Source organism: Pseudorasbora parva, chromosome 4 (genome assembly GCF_024679245.1).
Source record: "Pseudorasbora parva isolate DD20220531a chromosome 4, ASM2467924v1, whole genome shotgun sequence".
Classification (NCBI taxonomy): Eukaryota; Metazoa; Chordata; class Actinopteri; order Cypriniformes; family Gobionidae; genus Pseudorasbora; species Pseudorasbora parva.
The window spans coordinates 56,185,645-56,207,948 of NC_090175.1; the positions used below are offsets into that span (position 1 = coordinate 56,185,645).

At 37.5% G+C, this 22,304-nt stretch overlaps 1 protein-coding gene across 3 annotated transcripts in view; it reads left to right on the forward strand.

Moving 5' to 3' along the window:
- Positions 1–22,304, forward strand: part of runx1 (RUNX family transcription factor 1) — a 204,472-nt gene that overhangs the window by 157,809 nt on the left and 24,359 nt on the right. For 2 of the 3 annotated variants that reach the window (XM_067442274.1, XM_067442275.1), the window contains 2 exons: positions 13,304–13,560; positions 15,755–15,911. In XM_067442274.1, the coding sequence (XP_067298375.1) occupies positions 13,304–13,560; positions 15,755–15,911 (414 nt within the window). Of the gene's footprint in view, positions 1–9,148; positions 9,627–13,303; positions 13,561–15,754; positions 15,912–22,304 lie in introns of those variants that run through there. The other variant, XM_067442277.1, reaches the window with a different exon arrangement.

The window sequence follows — 22,304 nt, forward strand, 5'->3', positions numbered from 1 at the left end:
ACGGCATCCACACAATACAGCCGCATGAATTATTAAAGAGGACGAAAGCTGAGTTATTTTCCTCACTCTCTCCCTTAACTAACCTCCCGTACAGTACAGCAGACAAACGAGCCGCGGACTGAGGAAGACCAAACGGACTGAGGCATTAGAGTGAGAACAGGCTGGGGTTGCCATGCGGAGTTTAGGATGGCTCTGGTCGCTTCTGTCTGTCTAGAGGTTTGCCATCAAAAGTCGAAATAATTTCTCATCAAATAATCTGAGCTTTTTTTTTCCACCTCGACTCTTACTGAATGTCAACTACTGCTTTTATTTTTAGTATTAAGCAATTTTGAGACAAATTTAATATTATTATTTTAAATTAATAAAACATACGATAAATAAATCAAAATTATTTAGTAATATATATTTTTTGATAGGTTTTATCAGACATTTTACTGAATAATGTTAATAATGTAATACATATATATATATATATATATATATATATATATATATATATATATATATATATATATATATTTGTATTACATTATTAACATTACAATATTACAATATTGTATTACAATATTACATTATTAACATATATATATATGTTACAAGTATTATACCCTATTAATGTACTTTATGTGGTAGCACTTTAATATGGGGAACACAAATTCACTATTAACTCTGACTTCTGCCTCAATAAACTCCTAATTTACTGCTTATTAATAGTTAGTAAGGTAGTTTTTGTAGCGTTTAGGTATTGGGTCGGATTAAGGGATAAGGTCATGCAGAATAAGGCATTAATATGAGCTTTATAAATGCTAATAAACAGACAATATCCTAGTAATATGCATGATAATAAGCAACTAGTTAATAACTGAAGCTTAAAATAAAGTGTTACCGTTTATGTTAATGTAACAATTTTATACAATAAATTCATTAAAAATAGACAATAAACCAAAATTAAGTTTTGATCAGACATCTTACAAAATAATGTGAATACTATAGTAAAAATCTATATCATTATACCCTATTAATGTAGTTTATATCTAGTGAGCTGATTTGTGTTTGATTGGCTTCCAGTAAATGTGCCTGATGTTCAGCCCTCGTGTGTTTGGTCAGTAGTTTTGGCAGCATTGATCGCCGAGCCCCAGGAAGCGATTATTGATCCTGTGTGCCCAGCAGTTCTGGCCCCGGGGTGGCCCGTCTCTGGGGGCCCGTAGGGGACAGACGGCCTCCGGGCAGGGGGGAAAACGACATCGAAATCTGTGCCGTCTCCCGTTAGTCTGCATGTGAGGAATCCAAAAGGCAACACTGTATTTTTGGAGAGTTTGCCACTCTGTAAAAAAAACTTCAGGTCTCCAATTGAAAATTTTCTAGTGACTGATCACACACACTTCAAACATGCATTTCTTACATGGGCGTCGGAACCATTGTGTGTGTGTGGGACAAGACCCACCCACTTTTTAAGACCAATGATATTGGACCCACTCACTTTTATCGTCTCTAATTCAGCACATGTCTGCTTACATTGACTACCCCTTAACCGAGAAACTTATTAAGAAACATGTTAAACGCTTTATTTCCCCTTTTCTAATATTTTCTCTTTTTTTTATTAAAAAAATACCTTTCCGATCTGATATGTGATGGGGAAAGCGAGTAGAGCGAGTGTGGCAAAAGGCGGATTCGAACATATGCTCGGTATCTGTCAAAACTTGATGCCATGCGTCTTACCCCTACTCTATAGCCACGGTAAATAAATCAGTGATTTCTGTAATTTTGTCTGGCCCAATCAATCGTTTAGTAAACGGCACTTTTTCTGTCTGGATCAGATACGGAGCATAAAAAACATGCAACTTGTTCATTATCATTATCTGTGAAACTGTTGATGTCTATGGCAGTTAAATGAATATAGCCTTTTTATTAGACTATTGGTATTGACTGGTTTGAGGTCTTTTTTGCTATAGGAAAGGGAAATGGCCTCAAACGCACCACAATGCAGGAAATCACATCTATAAAATCATTTTTTTTCTGGGGGAGAATCCCCTGACCCCCGCAAAACAATTTCCCCACCTATCATATTTTGCCGTTACTGACCCACCCACTTTTTATTTGCTTCCAATGATTTCTTACTTATTATTTTTGTCTTGTTTCTAGTCAAAATATCTAAAACTTCTTACATTAGGAAAAATGTATTAGACAAGTACAAATTATTGTCTTGATTTGGAAAAAAATAACTCACAATGAAGAGAGTTTTTGCTTAAAATAAGATAAATAATCTGCCAATGGGGTGAGAAAAATAATCTTGTTTTCTGTTTGAATTAAGATTATTTTTCTCACCCGATTGGCAGATTATTTATCTTATTTTAATCAAAAACTCTCTTCATTGTGAGTTATTTTTCCCAAAACAAGAAAATAACTATTGCTTGTCTAGTAAATACTTGTTTTTTAAATTATTTTTTTAGTTTTGGACTTGAAACAAGACAGTAAGAAGAGCACTTTTTGCAGTGCATCTAAATTCTGTTAATTAAATCGCAGAAACTCAATTCGGCCATCTGAAAAATGTAGATGTGATCGTTCAATTGGAGACATTACTCTTTTTTTACAGTGTAGACATCTGTGTGGTTTGTGAAGCCGTTTCGCCTGTCCACATCCATGTGTGTGGTATAAGCGGTGACAGGACCTGTCACACACACACACACACACACACTCCAGTCGTGATGTTACGACCCTCACGACTTACTGTGGCTTACCAACCTTTTCCTGCAACCCACCCAGACAGCCGAAGTCCTCCGAACCCTTTGAAACTCGAGCTGTGGTCTGGATTGAGTCTTTGCCAGTGTAAATTTGAAATCTCTGATGCCAGCTTTCATTTGGAGACCAGAATAGACAAACACTACAGATCTGCCAACTGTAGATCATTGCACTAGTGACGCCAAGGTCACGGGTCCAAAACCTTCAATGCAATGCAAGATACTTTGAATTTAAGGTGACCTATTATTTAAAATTATACCCATCACAGGAAACATTCTGCATTTTTACTTTCTCATAAAAACTCCTCCTGTGTGATTTATAAGCCTTTTGAAAAGTGGGACCATGGGTAATGTCCTCATATTTCACCCTCTCCTGTAATACCTGTGTCATACCCATGTCATCATTTGTGTCCTCATATGTCACAAAAACATGCCCACACACACACACACACACCTAAGTGAGAGGAAGAGTGTGTCCATCAAGCTTCGTTCGGGTATAACGGGAGCCATCAGTTGTTTTTTTAGACAAGTTGTGTTTTAGACACAAGATCAACAATGTCACTAAAGAAGTGTGTGTGTGTGTGTGTGTGTGTGTGTGTGTGTGTGTGTGTGTGTGTGTGTGTGTGTGTGTGTGTGTGTGTGTGTGTGTGTGTGTGTGTGTGTGTGTGTGTGTGTGTGTGTGTGTGTGTGTATGAGGGAAATATCAGCTTGTTCAGCTTCCCAAATAACCAGCGTTAAGGGAACAGTGGATGCAGTTTGTGTTTCTGGAGTTCTGCGGGTGTGTGTGTTTGTTCCTGGTCATGAGTGGAAACCACAGGCAGTGAGTGAAACTCCATCAAATGTGTGTGTTTTGATGACAATCGGTGCATAAGTGCATATAATGTGAACAACACTGACGTATAGTGTGTGTGTGTGTGTGTGTGTGTGTGTGTGTGTGTGTGTGTGTGTGTGTGTGGGTGGGAGAAGTGCCATTCAAGGAATTCCTCCCTTTGTGATGTCATACAGGGCCAAAAAACTTAGTGAAACTTATTTGAATACTGAAGGAGAGCATCTGGCAGACTGTCATGCATCAACAAATATGTTGAAATGTTGTCCAAGTCAGAGTGCATGAAATAGGATCACACACACACCCCTCCCTCCCCTCCCTTTACGTTTTCTACTTCTGTAGAAAACACTGATCTGAGGAATATATAATGTAACATCAACAGCTTTTCAACTCGAGAATGCTCAAAAATGAGTGTGTGTTTTGCCTTCATTTTTAAGGCGTTAGATCCTCTCTACTTCACCTGCTCTCTCATGCGTGAGTTCACGGTTTTCACGGCATCAGGAGTCAAATACACAGATGGAGAAAGCAGGAGACGGGGGGAATCAGTGGCTAAATGAAGGAGCAGGTTAGACGTGCCCCGGGGCAGAGACGGGCCTGTCTCCTGAGGCCATGGTTTCTGATGGGATATATTAGTCATGACTGCATGTCAACTCTTCCTCCATCGCTTCTTCTCTTAATCTGTGTTTCGTGTAATATGGAGCAGGCCGGGCGAGTATAAAGGCGGCGAGCTTTAGGAGCGAGTCCATATCTCTCAGTGGTGAGTCCCGGATTGAGTCGGAATGACTTCAGGGCCCTTCAGAGCGTCCGGACCGATCTCATGGGCCATGTACTTCATGAGGAAGGGCCGAAACGCCAACGCACTCTTCGGTAAACGCTTTCACTTTCTCTCACACTCTCGTTCTTCGTGAATCACATCACCCGTCATTTTTTATTTTCCTTTTCTGCTTGTCGTCTTCGGTTTCTCTTGTTCGTATCTTTCCCTCGCTGCAGAATGTGAAAGAGGAACTGTTGAAATAGGGAACAACAACTTCATGTTCCTTCATTGAGTGTGTGTGTGTGTGTGTGTGTGTGTGTGTGTGTGTGTGTGTGTGTGTGTGTGTGTGTGTGATGGGTAGGTTTAGGAGCTGTGTGTGTGTGTGTGTGTGTGTGTGTGTGTGTGTGTGTGTGTGTGTGTGTGTGTGTGTGTGTGTGTGTGTGTGTGTGTGTGTGTGTGTGTGTGTGTGTGTGTGTGTGTGTGTGTGTGTGATGGGTAGGTTTAGGAGCTGTGTGTGTGTGTGTGTGTGTGTGTGTGTGTGTGATGGGTAGGTTTAGGAGCTGTGTGTGTGTGTGTGTGTGTGTGTGTGTGTGTGTGTGTGTGTGTGTGTGTGTGTGTGTGTGTGTGTGTGTGTGTGTGTGTGTGTGATGGGTAGGTTTAGGAGCTGTGTGTGTGTTTGTGTGTGTGTGTGTGTGTGTGTATGTGTGTGTGTGTGTGTGTGTGTGTGTGTGTGTGTGTGTGTGTGTGTGTGTGTGTGTGTGTGTGTGTGTGTGTGTGTGTGTGTGTGTGTGTGTGTGTGTGTGTGTGTGTGTGTGTGTGTGTGTTGGTGATTTGTTTTCAGAAGAATATTTCAAATGCTCTCATTTGCTTAGCATAATATGTTATTAGTATTACTGGTGGTAGTTAAGGAGAGACCCCTGACATGAGTGTGAAGCGCTTTGGGTGTACAGTAGTGCATATGAAAGCACTATAAATGCCTCATTCATTCATTCATTCATTCATTCATTCATTCATTCGTTCATTCATTCGTTCATTCATTCGTTCGTTCATTTGTTCTTCCGTTCGTTCATTTGTTCGTTCATTGATTCAATGATTGATTGATTCATTCATTCATAGTGTTAGCAATATTATGATGCTCTGAGATCTGATATGGTGTTTGCTTCCTTGCAAATGAGTTATATTAATATTAACTTCAGAGGAAAGGAAACTATCTCTATATTTGCTGCAGTGTTTTATTCAGCGTGTGTCTCGACCGAACATGATCAGATATTTGTAACCCTGCAACGCTCGTCAATATATTTTATAGCCGACTACAAGCGCTATCGACCGCTCAACTTTCAGAGATCAGATTTCTCTAAATCAGTAAAACACAAGACCTGCGGTGCCTTTGTGCTAGAAAATCATTTATGATTGGCGTGCATCTTGTATTATTTTCCCTGAAACTGATCTTTGCTTTCAGACCCAGCCGTTATCTGTGCTTTATGTGGTCGCTTTGAGTCCAAATTATTACTCATATTCTCAATAGATCATGCTCATTTTGACTAGGAATAAAATATCATGTGTTGTAGTTTTATTCAGGCACATTTAATATTAATAATAATTGTCACACTTTATTTTAAGGTGGCTTAGTTACCAATTACTGAGTAATATTAATAACTACCGCGTTACGGTTAGTTACCTGTAATTATGCATCATTTACTGTTATCGTAACCCTTAAAATAAAGGGTTGCCTAATTATAATATATAATTAAAATACCTATAACATATAGTTTAAATTATTTAAATGTAATATAATTTAAATTTTGCTTAAATAACTTAGTTTTGAAATTATTCATAATACAAATTTTAGCACAATATTCAATAAAATAAACACAGTTACAAACATGATTATTTATAGTTTGAGAGATTAATTATTTTAAATAATCTAATTATAACCTTAATATAATAGATAATAATATCCATCATAGTACTGATTATAATATATAACCTGAATAATACTTAGTTTTAATATTATTTAAGTATATTTTATTCTCTGTATTTTAGCACAATATTTTTATACAATAATTATTACAGTGACAAACATTATTATTTATAGTTTGAAAAGATTAATTATAAAGGACAATGAATTTTTTTATATAAAAATTAAATGTTAATTCCTAAATATAATACCTCATCATAATATATCGCCTAAATAATACTTAGCTTTAATATGATTTCTTATTATATTAGCACAATATTTTTACCCAGTACACACAGTTACAATCATGATTATTTATAGTTTAAATTTTTTTTTTAAAAAGGGTAATTAATTTTTTATTTTTAAAAAAGTATCTAATCATAACCTTAATATAATACATAATAATACCTATCATATTACCTACACTCTAAAAAATTCTAGGTAAAAAACAACCCAATGTTGGGTCAAATATGGACTAACCCAGTTATTGGGTTGTCTTAAGCAAATATTTAACCCAACCGCAGGATTAAAACAACCCAATCGCTGGGTTAAAACAACACAATCGCTGGGTTAAAACAACCCAATCGCTGGGTTAAAACAACCCAATCGCTGGTTTTAAGCAACCCAATCGCTGGGTTAAAACAACCCAATCGCTGGGTTTAAACAACCCAGTTGCTGGGTTAAAACAACACAATCGCTGGGTTAAAACAACCCAATCGCTGGGTTAAAACAACCCAATCGCTGGTTTTAAGCAACCCAATCGCTGGGTTAAAACAACCCAATTGCTGGGTTTAAGCAACCCAATCGCTGAGTTAAAACAACCCAATTGCTGGGTTAGTCCATATTTGACCCAACATTGGGTTAAAACAACCAAGCATATATAACTTCAGCCATATATAACTCATAAAAAAGTTGAAAATTGCTTATTTAGATGAGTTAAAAACACATGTTGTCATAACTTATTGATCATATCATTTTTACAGTGATATATTTCTTGTTCTTTCACTCAGACACAGTCTTTATTGTGAGATGAATTTATTAACATGTGATCATCGGGATCGGCGTGGCGGACCTGATGTAATGAACAGGACGGTCGGTATCGTTACATTATCGTGACTGACAGCAGTGTTTGCATTTTATATTTCATGCTGACTGCAAACCACAGGGAAGATGAGACATGAATAACAGATCTCATAAAGCAGCTCTTCCAGTGTTCCCGCTGAATCGTGACCAGAGGAGGACGGGACGTTTCGTTTGTTCTGGTATTGTTTTCAATGACCAACTCTCGTTCTCTTGGCAAATGTGATGATGTGTTCTGGATTTGGCCGTGTTGACACATTAAAACACACCGTCAAGCTGTGATTATATCACTGTGTGTGTGTGTGTGTGTGTGTTAGATACAAAACAATAATGTGCTCGCCCTCATTTCAGTGCCCGTGCCGGTCTTTCATCAGCTGTTTCTGTTCATTTTTCCTGAGAGATGACAAAACATGCGTTGGCCTTTCAGTGTGAGGGCCTTCAGACTCCTAAATAAAATACTTAATAATATACTTAGGCTGATGTAGAGCGTCTGCTGCCCCCTGTTGGCTCCTGAGCTCACTGCCGCTTCTGCTGGCCTGTGTTAGATTAAACTGATTAAACTCACGGTTCGGAGGGTCTCTTACTGTTGGACGTTTTCATTTGTCTGAACTTCTCGGACTGAACTCATTTGTCACAATTTGCTTTAGTGTAAATATGTGTGTTCTGCTGATATCATGTTCCTTCTGATAAAACAGAAACAACATCTGCAGGGACACAACACTCCCGCTGGATAACACACACACACACACTGTAAAAAAAACAAAAACAAATCAGGTCTCCAAATGAACATTGTCTAGTGACTGATCACATCTAAATGTTTCTGAATTTCTGTGAATTAAATTGCATCAAAAAATTTAGATGTGATCAGTCTCTAGAAAATGTTCAAAGTGTAATAACCTGTGGCCCTTATATTTAAAAAGTCTTTGTTATTTTATATATATATATATATATATAATTGACCCTAATTGTATTTAAAGAAACAGATTCTTAAATTAAATTGTATATTGTTAATATTATTTAATTAAAATATATAATAATATAATATAACTATATAATTTAATATATTTGTCCCTTATTGTATTAAAAGTGTTATATGATTTAATAATATAATATATTTGTCTCTTATTGTATTTAAAAAGTGTTAATGTTATTAATTAAAATATATAATGATATAATATAACATAATATAATTATATAATGGATATATGTATTTGTCCCTTATTGTATTTAAATAGAGTGTTTGTATTATTTATTATATTATTTATCTATTATTTATTATTTAACATAATATAATTATGTAAATGAATATATTTGTCCTTTAATGCATTTAAAACGTGTTTATACTATTATATATATATATATATATATATATATATATATATATATATATATATATATATATATATATATATATATATATATATATATAACGTTATATAACTATTTTAAAAGTTTATATTATTTAATTAAATATATATAGTATAATGCAAAATAGTATTATTAATATAATGATATAATTTAATATGTGTCTGTATTAAAAAAAGTGTTTATATGATTTAATTAAAATATATAATATAATGTAAAAGAGACTTAAATCCAAACGAAAGTGAATCCACGACGCGCGAGGAATTCCATTGACGGCTCAGAGCCATTCACCCCGCTCGGTTCTGATTGGCCTAGCCCATCGAGGTCTGTCATCACCGTCCAATGGGAGCGTTCGAGGAGGAGGCGTATGCAAATGAGCGCCCCTGGCTGGCGTTCCTGCGCTGCCCAGTGCCAGTAAAAGCGCGTCGCGGCCGCCGGGAGATTCATTCACATGCACACGCATCCTCATTCCCACAACGGGAGCTGGATTCAGGAAGAACACGTCCTCTCGACAGCGCGCAGTTGCGTACAAGCGAGTGAATGCACTTTTTAGGTAGTTTAAGACCGCGAACGCGTTGGCGTCAGGTGCGCAACTTCACGCGCACTTTCCAAAGGATACGCGCGTGCCAAAAACATCCTCTCTGATGACTTCTGGTGAAAGAGGAACCAGCGTCTACATCAACTGATTAGAGTTCAGTTAAGGCTTTAACGGCAAGTTTTCCCACCTCACCGAAAGGATAGTAAGACGCGCGAACTTTACGCGTCGCCCTTGAGCTCGTCTCCTTGACTCGTGCGCGCGTCAGAATCAGCTTGTCTGGGATCCCTGGACCCTGATCCTGATCCTGATCCTGACTGAGACGGTGTTCAAAAGATACCAAATGGTTTTTCTTTGGGACGCCAAATACGGTAAGAGCGTTTCTGGACACATGCGTAACGGCGGTTTCACGAGGCTATTTTTACGCGTCATGTTTCATAATATCTGAATGTCCATAGCCGTTAATAATCACTGAAACCTCTAACCTTAGCCTGATAGATGATGAGAATGCGACAGCCCCACAGTCAAAACACACACAGATTCTTCACGTGTTCATTGGCATGACAAAAACTGCAGTTATTGCCAAAAAAAAAACAGTGCAAAAAGTGTTAATAAACAAAAGAGCATTGCATAAAAATTAGAAATGAGCAATCAGCAACATGACCAAGACTTAATAAGTTTATGAATATGACTAAATGTGTGAAAGAAAGATTTAAAATATGACTAAATATGACAATTTAGACACAAAAGTTCTTTTTAATCATGTTTGATCTTGTTAACTGTTGTAAAATAATAATAATAATAATAATATTTGCCCATATTACCTTGTGCTGAATCAAAATCGGGTTCACACATTGATGCCAAAGAAAGCAGTGTAAGATTATTAAAATCATATTGCATTAAAATTAGAAATGGGCACTCAGCAATTAATTAGTTTACGAATATAACTGAATATGAGACTAAATATGGCAATTTATGCAAAAAAAACAAAAAAAAGCAAAATTGTAGCCAGAGAACATATTTTCCATCATTAACATGATTTCAATTCCTGAATTAGAAGTCATTTGGATATTGCTTTGTTCTTGTAGTCATGTTTGGTCGGGTTAACTGTCCCTAAGATTGTAAAAAATAGTATTAATATTTGCTCCAAAATATCATCCCGCTGAATCAGAGTCAGTTTCACACATTGTAATTGCCAAAGAAAGCTGTGTAAGATATATATAATGACTTTTTTGTAGCTGAAGAATATATTTTACAACATTAACATGTTTAAAATCCCTAGATTAAAAGTCATTATCTTATGGTCTTTAACTGTCCCAAATATGGTAAAAATATTATTAATATTTGCTCTAAAATATCGTCTGCTGAATCACTCGGTTTGGTGTGTCCAAAATACAGGAAAACATTATGCTGTCATATGAGAAGAAAACCATTATTGTGGGTCAATTCTCATTATTTCTTAAAAATATATATTGCATTTCGACCTTTTTAATGAAAATTTCTGTTTTATTCAGATCAAATGGAACTGAATTCATGAATATTACATGATAATAATAACGGTAACACTTCATTTAAGTGTCCTTGTAATTCATGTAACATGTAGTTTCTATGCATAATTACATAAAACGAAACTAGTAAGTACATGTTATTTATTAATATATACTTAAATGTATAATTACACTGTAACAAACACACATTAAAATAAAGTGTAACCAATATTTTTGACTGATTTGAACATTAATGTTAGATTATTAGACTATGGTTATTTTTCCATGAAACCAGAATGTGTGTAGAAAATGAGACCAACGTGAATATTAAATCATGTGTTTTAGAAGAAAATCTACTTTTTATCACATGAATCCGTCTTTTGGGATTCTCCTGAGAAGGGGAAGTCTCGTATGTCTGGCCGATGTGTCGTCCCGTATTTCTGCTGAGTTTTGTGCATTTTGTCTGCAAACGCACCTCTCTCTCTCTCTCTCTCTCTCTCTCTCTCTCTCTCTCTCTCTCTCTCTCTCTCTCTCTCTCTCTCTCTCTCTCTCTCTCTCTCTCTCTCTCTCTCTCTCTCTCTCAAACACCCGTCACCAAACTCCAGCTGTGTGTTTGTGTTGGCGAGAGCGCCGTGGGTCCGCGTCACGTGTTCGGCCACACTCATGTGGCATTGATTGTGGTCGGCCCGAATGACCGCAGGCCTGCCGCTGTTAATGCTTTCATTCGCCTCTGAGGCACAGAAGTCAGCCAGGGTAACGCCAACAGAAGTTTGCTCGGAAAATTGTTATTTAAAATATAGTGCTTTATGGGCATGACCAAAACTCGAATGCACACAGTTAGCATCGCTGCATAACATGAGAACTTGTTCAGTAGAAAATCATGACTTATAACTGTGGTAAAATCGCCGTAATGCACATATTGTGTCACTTCAAGTTGTAGTAATCCACGGCTCGAGTGTCTTATTGCTTTTACGATACCAGTTCATTTGACTAAAACCCATTATTCTCCCCAGTAATGCAGTGTGCAGCAATGCATCGACTCGTGTGTGTGTGTGTGTGTGTGTGTGTGTATCAAGTCCCTGTTGTCAGTGGCATCTAATGTTGCACATTCAATCTCTAGTATATGCAACAGTGATAAATTGCAAAGTACATTGTTTTTAATATAGTTGCCATGAATTACAGTGATTTGACTATGGTTAAGTCTTGTTTAGTTGTGCCAGTCACTGTAATAGAAAGCATGTGTGTTTTAAGATGCCAATGTTAGCTAATATTAACAAAGAAACATCTCACATTAACTTCAATTGCAAAAGTGATATATTGTAAAGGTTTTACATTTTTTTATGTAAAACCTTTACAAAAAACCTTTGAAATACCGTTTACATTTTTCTTATTGGTGTATTGTTTATTGAGGTTTGTAAAAGGCCTAATGCACATTGAAAAATACATTTTTGACACATCTCAGATTTAGTTTTTGCAAAAGTGATATATTGCAAACTACACATTTTCTTACTGTTGCCATGTATTATAGTGATTTTACTATGGTTGCTATGGTCGTGCTGTTTTGTCTCAACTCAAAGTCGTTGTAATCCACGGCTCAAGTGTCTTATTGGTTTTATTTATTTTAATGTTAAAATAAATGCTTAATTTTACTAAAAGCTATTTATTCTGCTTAGTAATACAGTGCCAACCAATGCAACAACTCGCATCCTGTCGTCAGTGTATATAAATATATTCATTATTCTTATTGTTGCCATGCATGCATTGTAGTGATTTTACCATGGTTAAGTCGTGTTTTGTTGTCCCAACTCAAAGCAAAGTCACTGTTATAGAAGGTTGCAAATGTCTTTTATCTGAGATGCCGATATTTAATAGCTAATTTTACTAGAAATTATTTTTCAGCCCACATGCAGAGCAATGCAACAAAGAAACATCCCATATTTTTTTAATTGCAAAAGTAAAAACTGCATTTTTCTTCTTCTTATCATTGCCATGCATTATAGTGATTTTACTATGTTAAGTCGAGTTTTGTTGGCCCAACTCAAAGTTGACATAAAAATATGTACTTTTTACAAAAGTGATGTATTGAAGACATTTTTCTTATTGATGGATTGTTCTCTGAGTTTCGTAAAAGGCCTGTAAGAAATGTATTTCAATGAATCATAAAATGGCCCTGATGTGTCACTAGACATTAAGAAATCATGTTCATTTCAAACACTTCTATCACTGCCAACAGTAGTCCGGCAGGATATTGTCATTATAAAGTTGTTGTTGCAGCCCTCAGCTGATGTTGATGAGGTCATATTGTGTTTTGGCCTTAAGCTCCGCCCTCCACCTATCGACCAATCACAAAGTCAGTAGCGTTTCGGGTTGCCAGATCTGTTCTAGTTACCACAGCTGCAGATCTACAAACGTTCCTGCTGATCCTGCAGCCAATCTGGCAACCTCGAGTCAGGGGGAGGGGGATACACCGCTCTACCGTCATTTGAAAGTGATTGCAGTACCAGTTTTGGCCACAATCTTACATACACTTCCTTTAAATCTGAAACCCACTTGTGTTTCAGAACCTGCGCCTGGGCGACGCTTCACGCCTCCCTCGACCACGCTGAGCTCGGGGAAGATGAACGAGGGCTTGCCGTTGGGGGCTCAAGAGAGCAGCGGCGCCGCCCTGGTGGGCAAACTGCGCATGGCCGACCGAAACATGGTGGAGGTGCTTTCAGACCACCCAGGAGAGCTGGTGCGCACCGACAGCCCCAACTTCCTCTGCTCCGTTCTGCCAACACACTGGCGCTGCAACAAGACCTTGCCCATCGCTTTCAAGGTGCGTGAGTCTGTCAATCACACGCGGTTTAATGATATTGAACAATATGAGGAAGAATGCATGTGTTTCCTTAAAGGGATAGTTCACCCAAAAAATGAAAAGTCTTCGTGATTTACTCACCCTCATGTTGTTCCAAACCTGTATGAGTGTCTTTCTTCTGCTGAACACCAAAGAAGATATTTTGAAGAATGTTTGTAAAAAAGCAGAGAGAACAACCATTGACTACCATAGTAGGGGAAAAATACTATGGTAGTGAATGGTTGTTCTCTCTGCTTGGTTACAAACATTCTTCAAAATATCTCTTTTGGTGTTCAGCAGAAGCTCATGCAGGTTTGGATCAACATGAAGGTGAGTAAATGATGACAGAATTTTTCATTTTTGGGTGAACTATCCCTTTAAGGAGCTAATTTAAGCTCTAACTGAACATGTTAATCCAATCATTAAATCATATTTTTAATATGTTGTATCAGGTCTACTTGACTAGTGCTGATATATACAGTATAAGGACATTTTAAAATCTTACAATCTCACATTGGCTTTTTTAATGCACATCCTTAATTAAGCTAATGATTTGGAGGGAAACGTCAGTAATTGTTGTAAATCTCTTGATCGTCATGGGTGACTGCTACATCTTTCATCATCATCTTCCGCATTTGGCAAATGACGGCAAAATGCGAACCACCCAGTCTTGCCAAAAGCAGAACTCTGTTCTGCGAGACGTGTGTGTGTGTGTGTGTGTGTGTGTGTGTGTGTGTGAGCTGAAGAATGAGCTGACATTTACAGTTAATATGCAAATAATGGCTCATTTAGTTCAGATATGGAGTGGATGTGACGCAGGGCAGTCGAGAGGATTTGAATGTTGTTTGGGTTTCAGTATCTGCGCGATGTCATTAAATATAATATTATAGAAAATTGCAGTAAAATATACACATACAGTCAAACCAACAATGATTCTGACAGTATATATAATGTTTAGTAGTGTGTGCAGGACACTATAGTTCATTTCTGTGAGTGAGGAGAGCAAAATAAAGTCAACTGTGACATATTACACCTAAACTTTCTTCATACAGTGACTACCAGTAAATCTGATACATAATAATTCAGACACAGACTGAACTAAATGAAACATTGCTTGGTCATTGGTTGATGTGAACTGGTATTCTCCTATTGTGTTCTTAAATTGAACAGCTGATTGGTTGATTGTACTCCATGAATATCTTTCTCTCTATCAAGAGGATTTTGTTCTGACACAGTTTAACTCTGAGTTCTTGTCATATTTTATTACCATTTTCTAAACTATAGTGAATAAACTGAGAATGTGAGAGAATGTTGAACATGTCTGGATATATTTAGGTTTGACTGTATATGCACACGAGTGTTTAAAAGTTTGGGGTCCAAATTAATATTTTTACTTTGCAGAGATGCATTAAATCGATCAAAAGTGACATTAAAAACATTTATAATGTTACAGTTTTGTTGTTGTTGTTTTGTTTTTTACAAACAAAGGCTGCTTTTTTAACTGTTAAGCTCTTAAAAAAAAAAAAAAACTGAATCCTGAAGAAAATGTATCTCGGTTTCCACAAAAAGCAGCAAAAACTGTTTTCAACATTGATAATAATAATTAATTACACATTAACTACACATTAATTAAATACATTTTAAAACATATTCAAATTGAAAATATATATATTTTTGTAATTGTATTAACTCTTTCCCCATCACCGTTTTTGATAATTTTGCACAAAAGTTTAATTTATCAACACTTGAAATGGGTGGGTAAGTTTCATAAAAAAGCAACATTTTGAGCAAAAAGCTAAGAAAATTAAGTTTTTATCCAAGACTATCCAGCTCAGTAGAGTGATGATCAAACACAGAGGATTGAGTCCATCAACACCCCAAAGCTTTACAGTCCTACAGCTCGTCCTGGGTCAACATTTCACTCACTAACTTTAGGCACTTTTGACTTATATGCTTATTTAATGTTTGATGATCGTGTTATTTTATAGCATAATTGCCAAAGTTATTTTTTGGCCAATATGATCTGGGCAATTCTGCTATGAGGCTAACGATATGCATATAATTACAAATGATATCACTTGTTTCTGCTTCTTCTTTGCATATGTTTTGATATTTTGGATTGTTTTAAAATGGTTTAAATGTATCTAACATATCTTGCTCATTCACTGATTGACAGGTGGTTGCCCTCGGCGACATCCCTGACGGCACGCTGGTCACTGTGATGGCCGGCAACGATGAGAATTACTCTGCCGAACTTCGCAACGCCACGGCCGCCATCAAGAACCAAGTGGCACGATTCAACGACCTGCGTTTCGTGGGCCGCAGCGGACGAGGTTAGACGAGAGGATGCATAAAATGCATCTTACTTTCTCCTCAGTATGTTTGAGTGAAGAACACACTCACCGCTGAGCCGTGACATGGCAGTGTCTGCGGTGCACAGAAGTCTTGTGTGTGTGCATGCTTGGTTAATTGCATATTTGCTCCTATATGTGTTGATATAACGCTCACACATCAACACAGAGTGTTACCAGTCACGTCCACTTCCTGTGAGGGCAGGCAAATACTGCAGCTCTTATCTATTTAAAACACAAGCCTCTATATACAGTCGTGCTCAAACGTTTACACACCCCTTGCAGAACAAGAGGGATCATACAAACTATATGTTATTTTTTATTTAGTACTGTCCTAAATGAGATATTTTACATTTACATATAGTCCACAAGAGAAAAAACAGCTGGTTGGATAAAACATTACCCCATTCAAAAGTTTAGTTGTGTGTGTGTGTGTGCGTGCGTGCGTGCGTGCGTGCGTGTGTGTGTGATGGTTGTTCTTGAGTCTCTTGTTTGTCCCGAACAGTTAAACTGACCAATGTTCTTCCGAAAAATCCTCCTTTTGCATATTTAAACCCTTTCTAGCAGTGACTGTATGATTTTGAGATCATCTTTTCACAATGAGGACGATTGAAGGATTCAAACACAACTATTAAAAACGTTGAAACATTAGCTGATGCTCCAGAGGGGAGGGGAGGAGGTGAAAATTTTTGCACAGGACGAAGATGTCCAATTGTTTGTCTTTTAGTCTAAAATGAAAATGCCCTTCGGAAGCAACAGACGATACTTGTTTTCTGGAAAAAAACGAATTAAGTACAATTTACCTTGATCTTCAAATTCCAAAAGTTTTCACCCCCCTCGGCTCTTAAAGGGATAGTTCACCCAAAAATTAAACATATCCCATGATTTGCTCACCCTCAGGCTAAATAGGTATGTATGACATTCTTCTTTCAGACGAACACAATCAGAGTTATATAAAAAAATGCCCTAGCTCTTTCCAGCTTTATATTGCCCAAAATGGAAAACCATAAAAGTGCATCCATCCATTATCAAAGTGCTCCACACAGCTCTGGGGGTTAATAAAGGCCTTCTGAAGTGAATTGTGAATGTTTCAACCTCTTTTAATAGTGTTTGACTCCCTCAATTATCCTCAGTGTGAAAAGATGGATCTCAAAATCAGTGATGGGAATAACGGCGTTATAGATAAACGGCGTTACTAACGGCGTTAATATTTTCAGTAACAAGTAATCAAACGAATGACTGTTTCCCCTGTTACAACACCGTTACCATTACTGAGAATAAAATGCGGCGTTAGTATAATTGAACTCACTGAAGCGGTTTTCATCCGAACAGGCGTGCGCTCTGTCAGCGGACCTGCAGCTGTGTGTGTGTGTGTGTGTGTGTGACACACACACACGCACGTGCGCATGTGACCAGTTACCAGGAGTCAGAGAGATGGCATGTCCAATAACTTCAAAGGTAGCTTTCGCAAACTGGAAGTATAAGCGCTACTTTTCCCTCGTTGAGGTGAAAGGTAAGAATGTTTATGTAACGTGCAACTTATGCCCAGAAGAGTCTCTCCTCGTCGGTGAACGCGATTTATAACGTGAGCTCCGCTACCAAAGGATTAGACAGAGCCACGACATTAAAGACACCGCGAGAAAGTGTGTAAGCCCGCCATACAAACAAGACTTGAGAGCACTTCTTGTTAAACTGTTTACTTTTGTGAGTAAGAAAATACTTCAAGCGGGCTACAGTATGTCTACCAGTTGTGTGACAGTTTTAGATTTTTAATGTAAATTAGGCTAATATATTTTTTATTATTATTATTTTCTATTTTTGGTAGACTTTTCTTAAGGAGCATCATTTATTTTTTAGATTTATTTGATGGCCAGTTGGGGTCTGTGCAATAAATATTACAGTTCTAAACAATCTATTTAGTTTTATTGCTCCACTATATTACTGATATTTACAATAATGTATTGAATTTGATAGGTGTCCCCACATTGTCCCACAGCAACATTAAAATAGTGTAGATTAGTGTACAATGTTTTATAATAATAATTTATTCTATTTAGTGTCCATTTCATTCATTTAACATTTACCGTATTTTCCGGACTATAAGTCGCACTTTTTTCATAGTTTGGCTGGTCCTGCGACTTATAGTCAGGTGCGACTTATATAACGTTATCAAATTTAATTCATACTGACTGACAAGAATAAGAATAGCCACGAGAATGCGCTCTATGCTGCTCCTGTAGCCTAATATTAACTTAAAGACAGCAACTTAGAAAGACTGAACACAAACAAAATGCCCCCATAAAGAAAATCTTATTCTGCAAAATACAAACAGCATGTAGTAAAATATGCAGCGGAGAACGATTCACACAGCGTTCGTCTCTCGCGGCTGAGCCTCTCCCGGCAGAGAGTTCAAGCCTCTGTGGACTTTTCCTTCAGCTCTGGCCATCTTGCTTACAGTCCCCAAGTAGCTTTCTTTTTCTTCTTCATTACAGTTAAAGTAAACTCTGCTTTTCGCCTGTCCCTTACAAGTTTCTCACTCACTTCAAACTTTCTTTCTTCTGCTCGGTTATGCGGTGAAGCGGGCACGAGCGGGTGCTCGCATACGCGCGCGGCTCCTGCTCTGCCCTAATGCGACTTATACTCCAGTGCGACTTATATATGTTTTTTTCCTCTTCATGATGCATTTTTTGACTGATGCGACTTATACTCCGGAGCGACTTATAGTCCGGAAAATACGGTAATATTGGGGGCATCCAAGTTATTTTACACATTTGAACATTTAAAAAAAGTTATAAACACTTGTCTGTTCTTCTCATTTCAACTGAGTTGTGACAACTGGTTAAAAAAATAAAAATTATATGACTAATAGCAACTTTCTTTTTTTTCAGTAACGCAAATAGTTACTTTCCCTGGTAATGAGTTACTTTTATTATACACTGTAAAAAATTATTTAGAAAGAAAGTTACCTGGTTGCCTTAAAATTTTGAGTTCATTGAAATAAAAATTTTGAGTTAATACAATGAAATTTCTTTGAGATTCGACAACCTTTATTAAAATATTATTAAAAGATTTTGTAAGCATATTGGGTAATTGTGTGTGTTTTATTTCTGATGACGCAGTGAAACATGCCAAATTGTGCTATTTTCATGATTTATCACATTTTTTATGTGGTTCAGATACAAAAATATTTTGAGTTTCTATTTATTAAACAAATTTCCTTCATTGTATCAACTCAAATTTTTAATTTCAATAAACTTAAAATTTTAAGGCAACCAGGTTACTTACTTTTTTAAGTTAATCCAACAAAAACTGACAAAAAAATGTTTACAGTGTAGAGTAATTCAGTTACTAACTCAGTTAGTACAAGTAGTGACTAATAATAACTAATTACTTTTTTAAGGTAACGCTCCCAACACTGCTCAAAATCATACAGCCACTGCTGGAAAGGGTTTGAATGTACAAAAGGAGGATTTTTCTGAAGAACATTGGTCAGTTTAACTGTTCAGGACAAACAAGAGACCCAAGAACAATCATCACAAAAGCCGTGGATCATCCAGGGAACAACACACAGTTTTAAAAATCAAGGGTGTGTAAACTTATGAGCACGACTGTACACTAGCTAGTTTCATTGAAGTATCAGAGTGCAGTAATGCCATTTTTGTGGGCTATATTGTAGATTGCAGCAGCCAAAACACATCCCGTGGGAAAATAAGGAACAGCTTCTGACGGTATTCATGATGTGTGAATCGAGATGACAGAGTAGTTCGTCTACAAAATGACTAGCTTCTGGGAAACGAGGAGGGGTCCCACAGGGCTCTATTCTAGGCCCGATGGGATTTGGCTGATATGGCCCTCACTGCCTTTGACCTGCATGTCTGGACCTGCGATGCATACACACTCCTTTGTCCCGCTCTCTTTTGTCTGCGTCATCATTTGATCGTGGCATAATAGAGGCAACAAAGTCGATGTTTGCAACAGGTGTGTTTGCAAAATGAAATGGAAACTGAGTTTGTGTACAGAGAAAGGCGTAAATGTTTAGTCGAGACTGTTAAACAAAAAAATATTTGTTGGATATTACTGCATGAAAGTCCTGCGTTTCAGACAGGCACATCCTCAGACTGTTGTTTATCCAGGCGACGCTTGTGTTGTGTGTGTGTTTGTGAGCGCAGCTGCGATGGAAGTGATTAGGTTTAGTGCCGGAAAAGAGAAAAAAACAGCGTGTCAAGTAAGGGAGAAGTGTAAACTACGCATATCTACACACTCTTTGCTACTCTGTATTGTGCAGACGTGTAGATGAGACTGCATGTGTGTGTCTGTTTACGTCCAGCAGTCTCGTGTGCTGGCCAGTCGCTCCATGTCTTCAGGTGCATTTATCACATTTCTTGATTTGTCAGTTGGGCTTGTCCGTGCACACACACACACACCGTACAGTAACACAGACACAGATAAACAAATTATAAACAAATTCCACCACCTTACACACTCACACACTCTTTGAATGGGGACTGTCCCCCTGAGAAACACTGTGCACTTCCTCTCTCTTTGGACAGCGAGTCTCTCAGACAGAACGACTCCTGTACAGTGTGTGTGTGTGTGTGTGTGTGTGTGTATGGGCATGTTTTTGTGACATGAGGACACAAATGTGTATAATGCCATGAGTATGACAGAGGTATTACAGAAGAGGGTGAAATATGAGGACATTACCCATGGCCCCACTTTTCAAAAGGCTTATAAATCACACAGGAGGAGTTTTTTTGAGAAAGTAAAAATGCAGAATGTTTCCTGTGATGGGTAGGTTTAGTGGCAGTGTGTGTGTGTGTGTGTGTGTGTGTGTGTGTGTGTGTGTGTGTGTGTGTGTGTGTGTGTGTGTGTGTGTGTGTGTGTGTGTGTGTGTGTGTGTGTGTGTGTGTGTGTGTGTGTGTGTGTGTGTGTGAGAGAGAGAGAGAGAGAGAGAGAGAGAGAGAGAGAGAGAGAGAGAGAGAGAGAGAGAGAGAGAGAGAGAGAGAGAGAGAGAGAGAGAGAGAGAGAGATTAAACAGAAGTTGTTTTGCATTTATATTTCTTGAGAATTCAGAAACGAACTGTGGCAGTATCAGATAGTACTATGTAACTATTACCATATTCATATACCAGGTATTTGACAAGGTATCATGTATGATCATGGTAAATGTTTAAAGACTGCTCATCAATGTGTGATATCAGAGACTATGGTACTTCATATCTTCATTTGGCCTTCACTATTTTTACCAGAATTTGGGTTTTTATGTTATTAGTTTTGATCTCTTTCCCTAATATTATATTTTATGTTTTTCTATAATTTTTTTCTGATACATTTTATTTTTTATGTTATTATATTTTACTGTGTTCTATTATATATATATATATATTTGTTTATCACTGAAATTCATGTTCCATGTTTTTTACACGGTACTCTTTTGAAATACCACTGTACAATGTCCACAAAACCACTAGTTTTGTAAGTGAGATATTACTGTGGTGCCATGTTCAAAAAAACCATAGTAATACCGATACTAATGATTACACTACTTATTCACTCCCCAGAAAAAGGTACCACAGTATGTGTTTTGGACAGGTATCATGGTATTCTTGAAAGTACCTTAGTATATACATTTCAATATATTTTAAAAGTACTCATTATTGCCATCTGATACCATCACTGTAGTTTTTAAATGGTTTACTATGATATTTACATGGTTCTTCATAAATACCATGCATGCTACACACATCTAAAAACATGGTATGATCATAGTACCGACTCTAAAAGAAACATTTTAACACTGTATTTTAAAACACATTTACCATGTTCATGTGGCATGGTATTCTTGAACGTACCTTGGATTTTCACTGATCAGGCGTAACATTATGACAGGTGAAAGTGAATAACACTGATGATCTCTTCATCTCCTGTTAGTGGGTGGGATATATTAGGCAGCAAGTGAACATTTTGTCCTCAAAGTTGATGTGTGGGGGTATCTATATAAGGCGGCCTGGTCTGAGGAATCACGTGGATGGCCGGGTGTGTGTGTGTGGCTTACCTGGGGAACACATGGCCCCAGGATGCACTATGGGAAGAAGGCGAGCCGGCGGAGGCAGTGTGATGCTTTGGCCAATGTTCTGCTGGGAAACCTTGGGTCCTCCATCCATGTGGATGTTACTTTGACACGCTCCACCTACCTAAGCATTGCGGAGACCATGTTCAGCCTTTCCTGGAAACGGTATTCTGGTGGCTCTGGCTCTTCCAGCAGGATAATGCTCCTGACACAAAGCACAAATGCTTCAGGAATGGTTTGAGGAGCACAACAACCAGTTTGAGGCGTCGACTCGGCCTCCAGATTCCCCAAAACTCAATCCAATC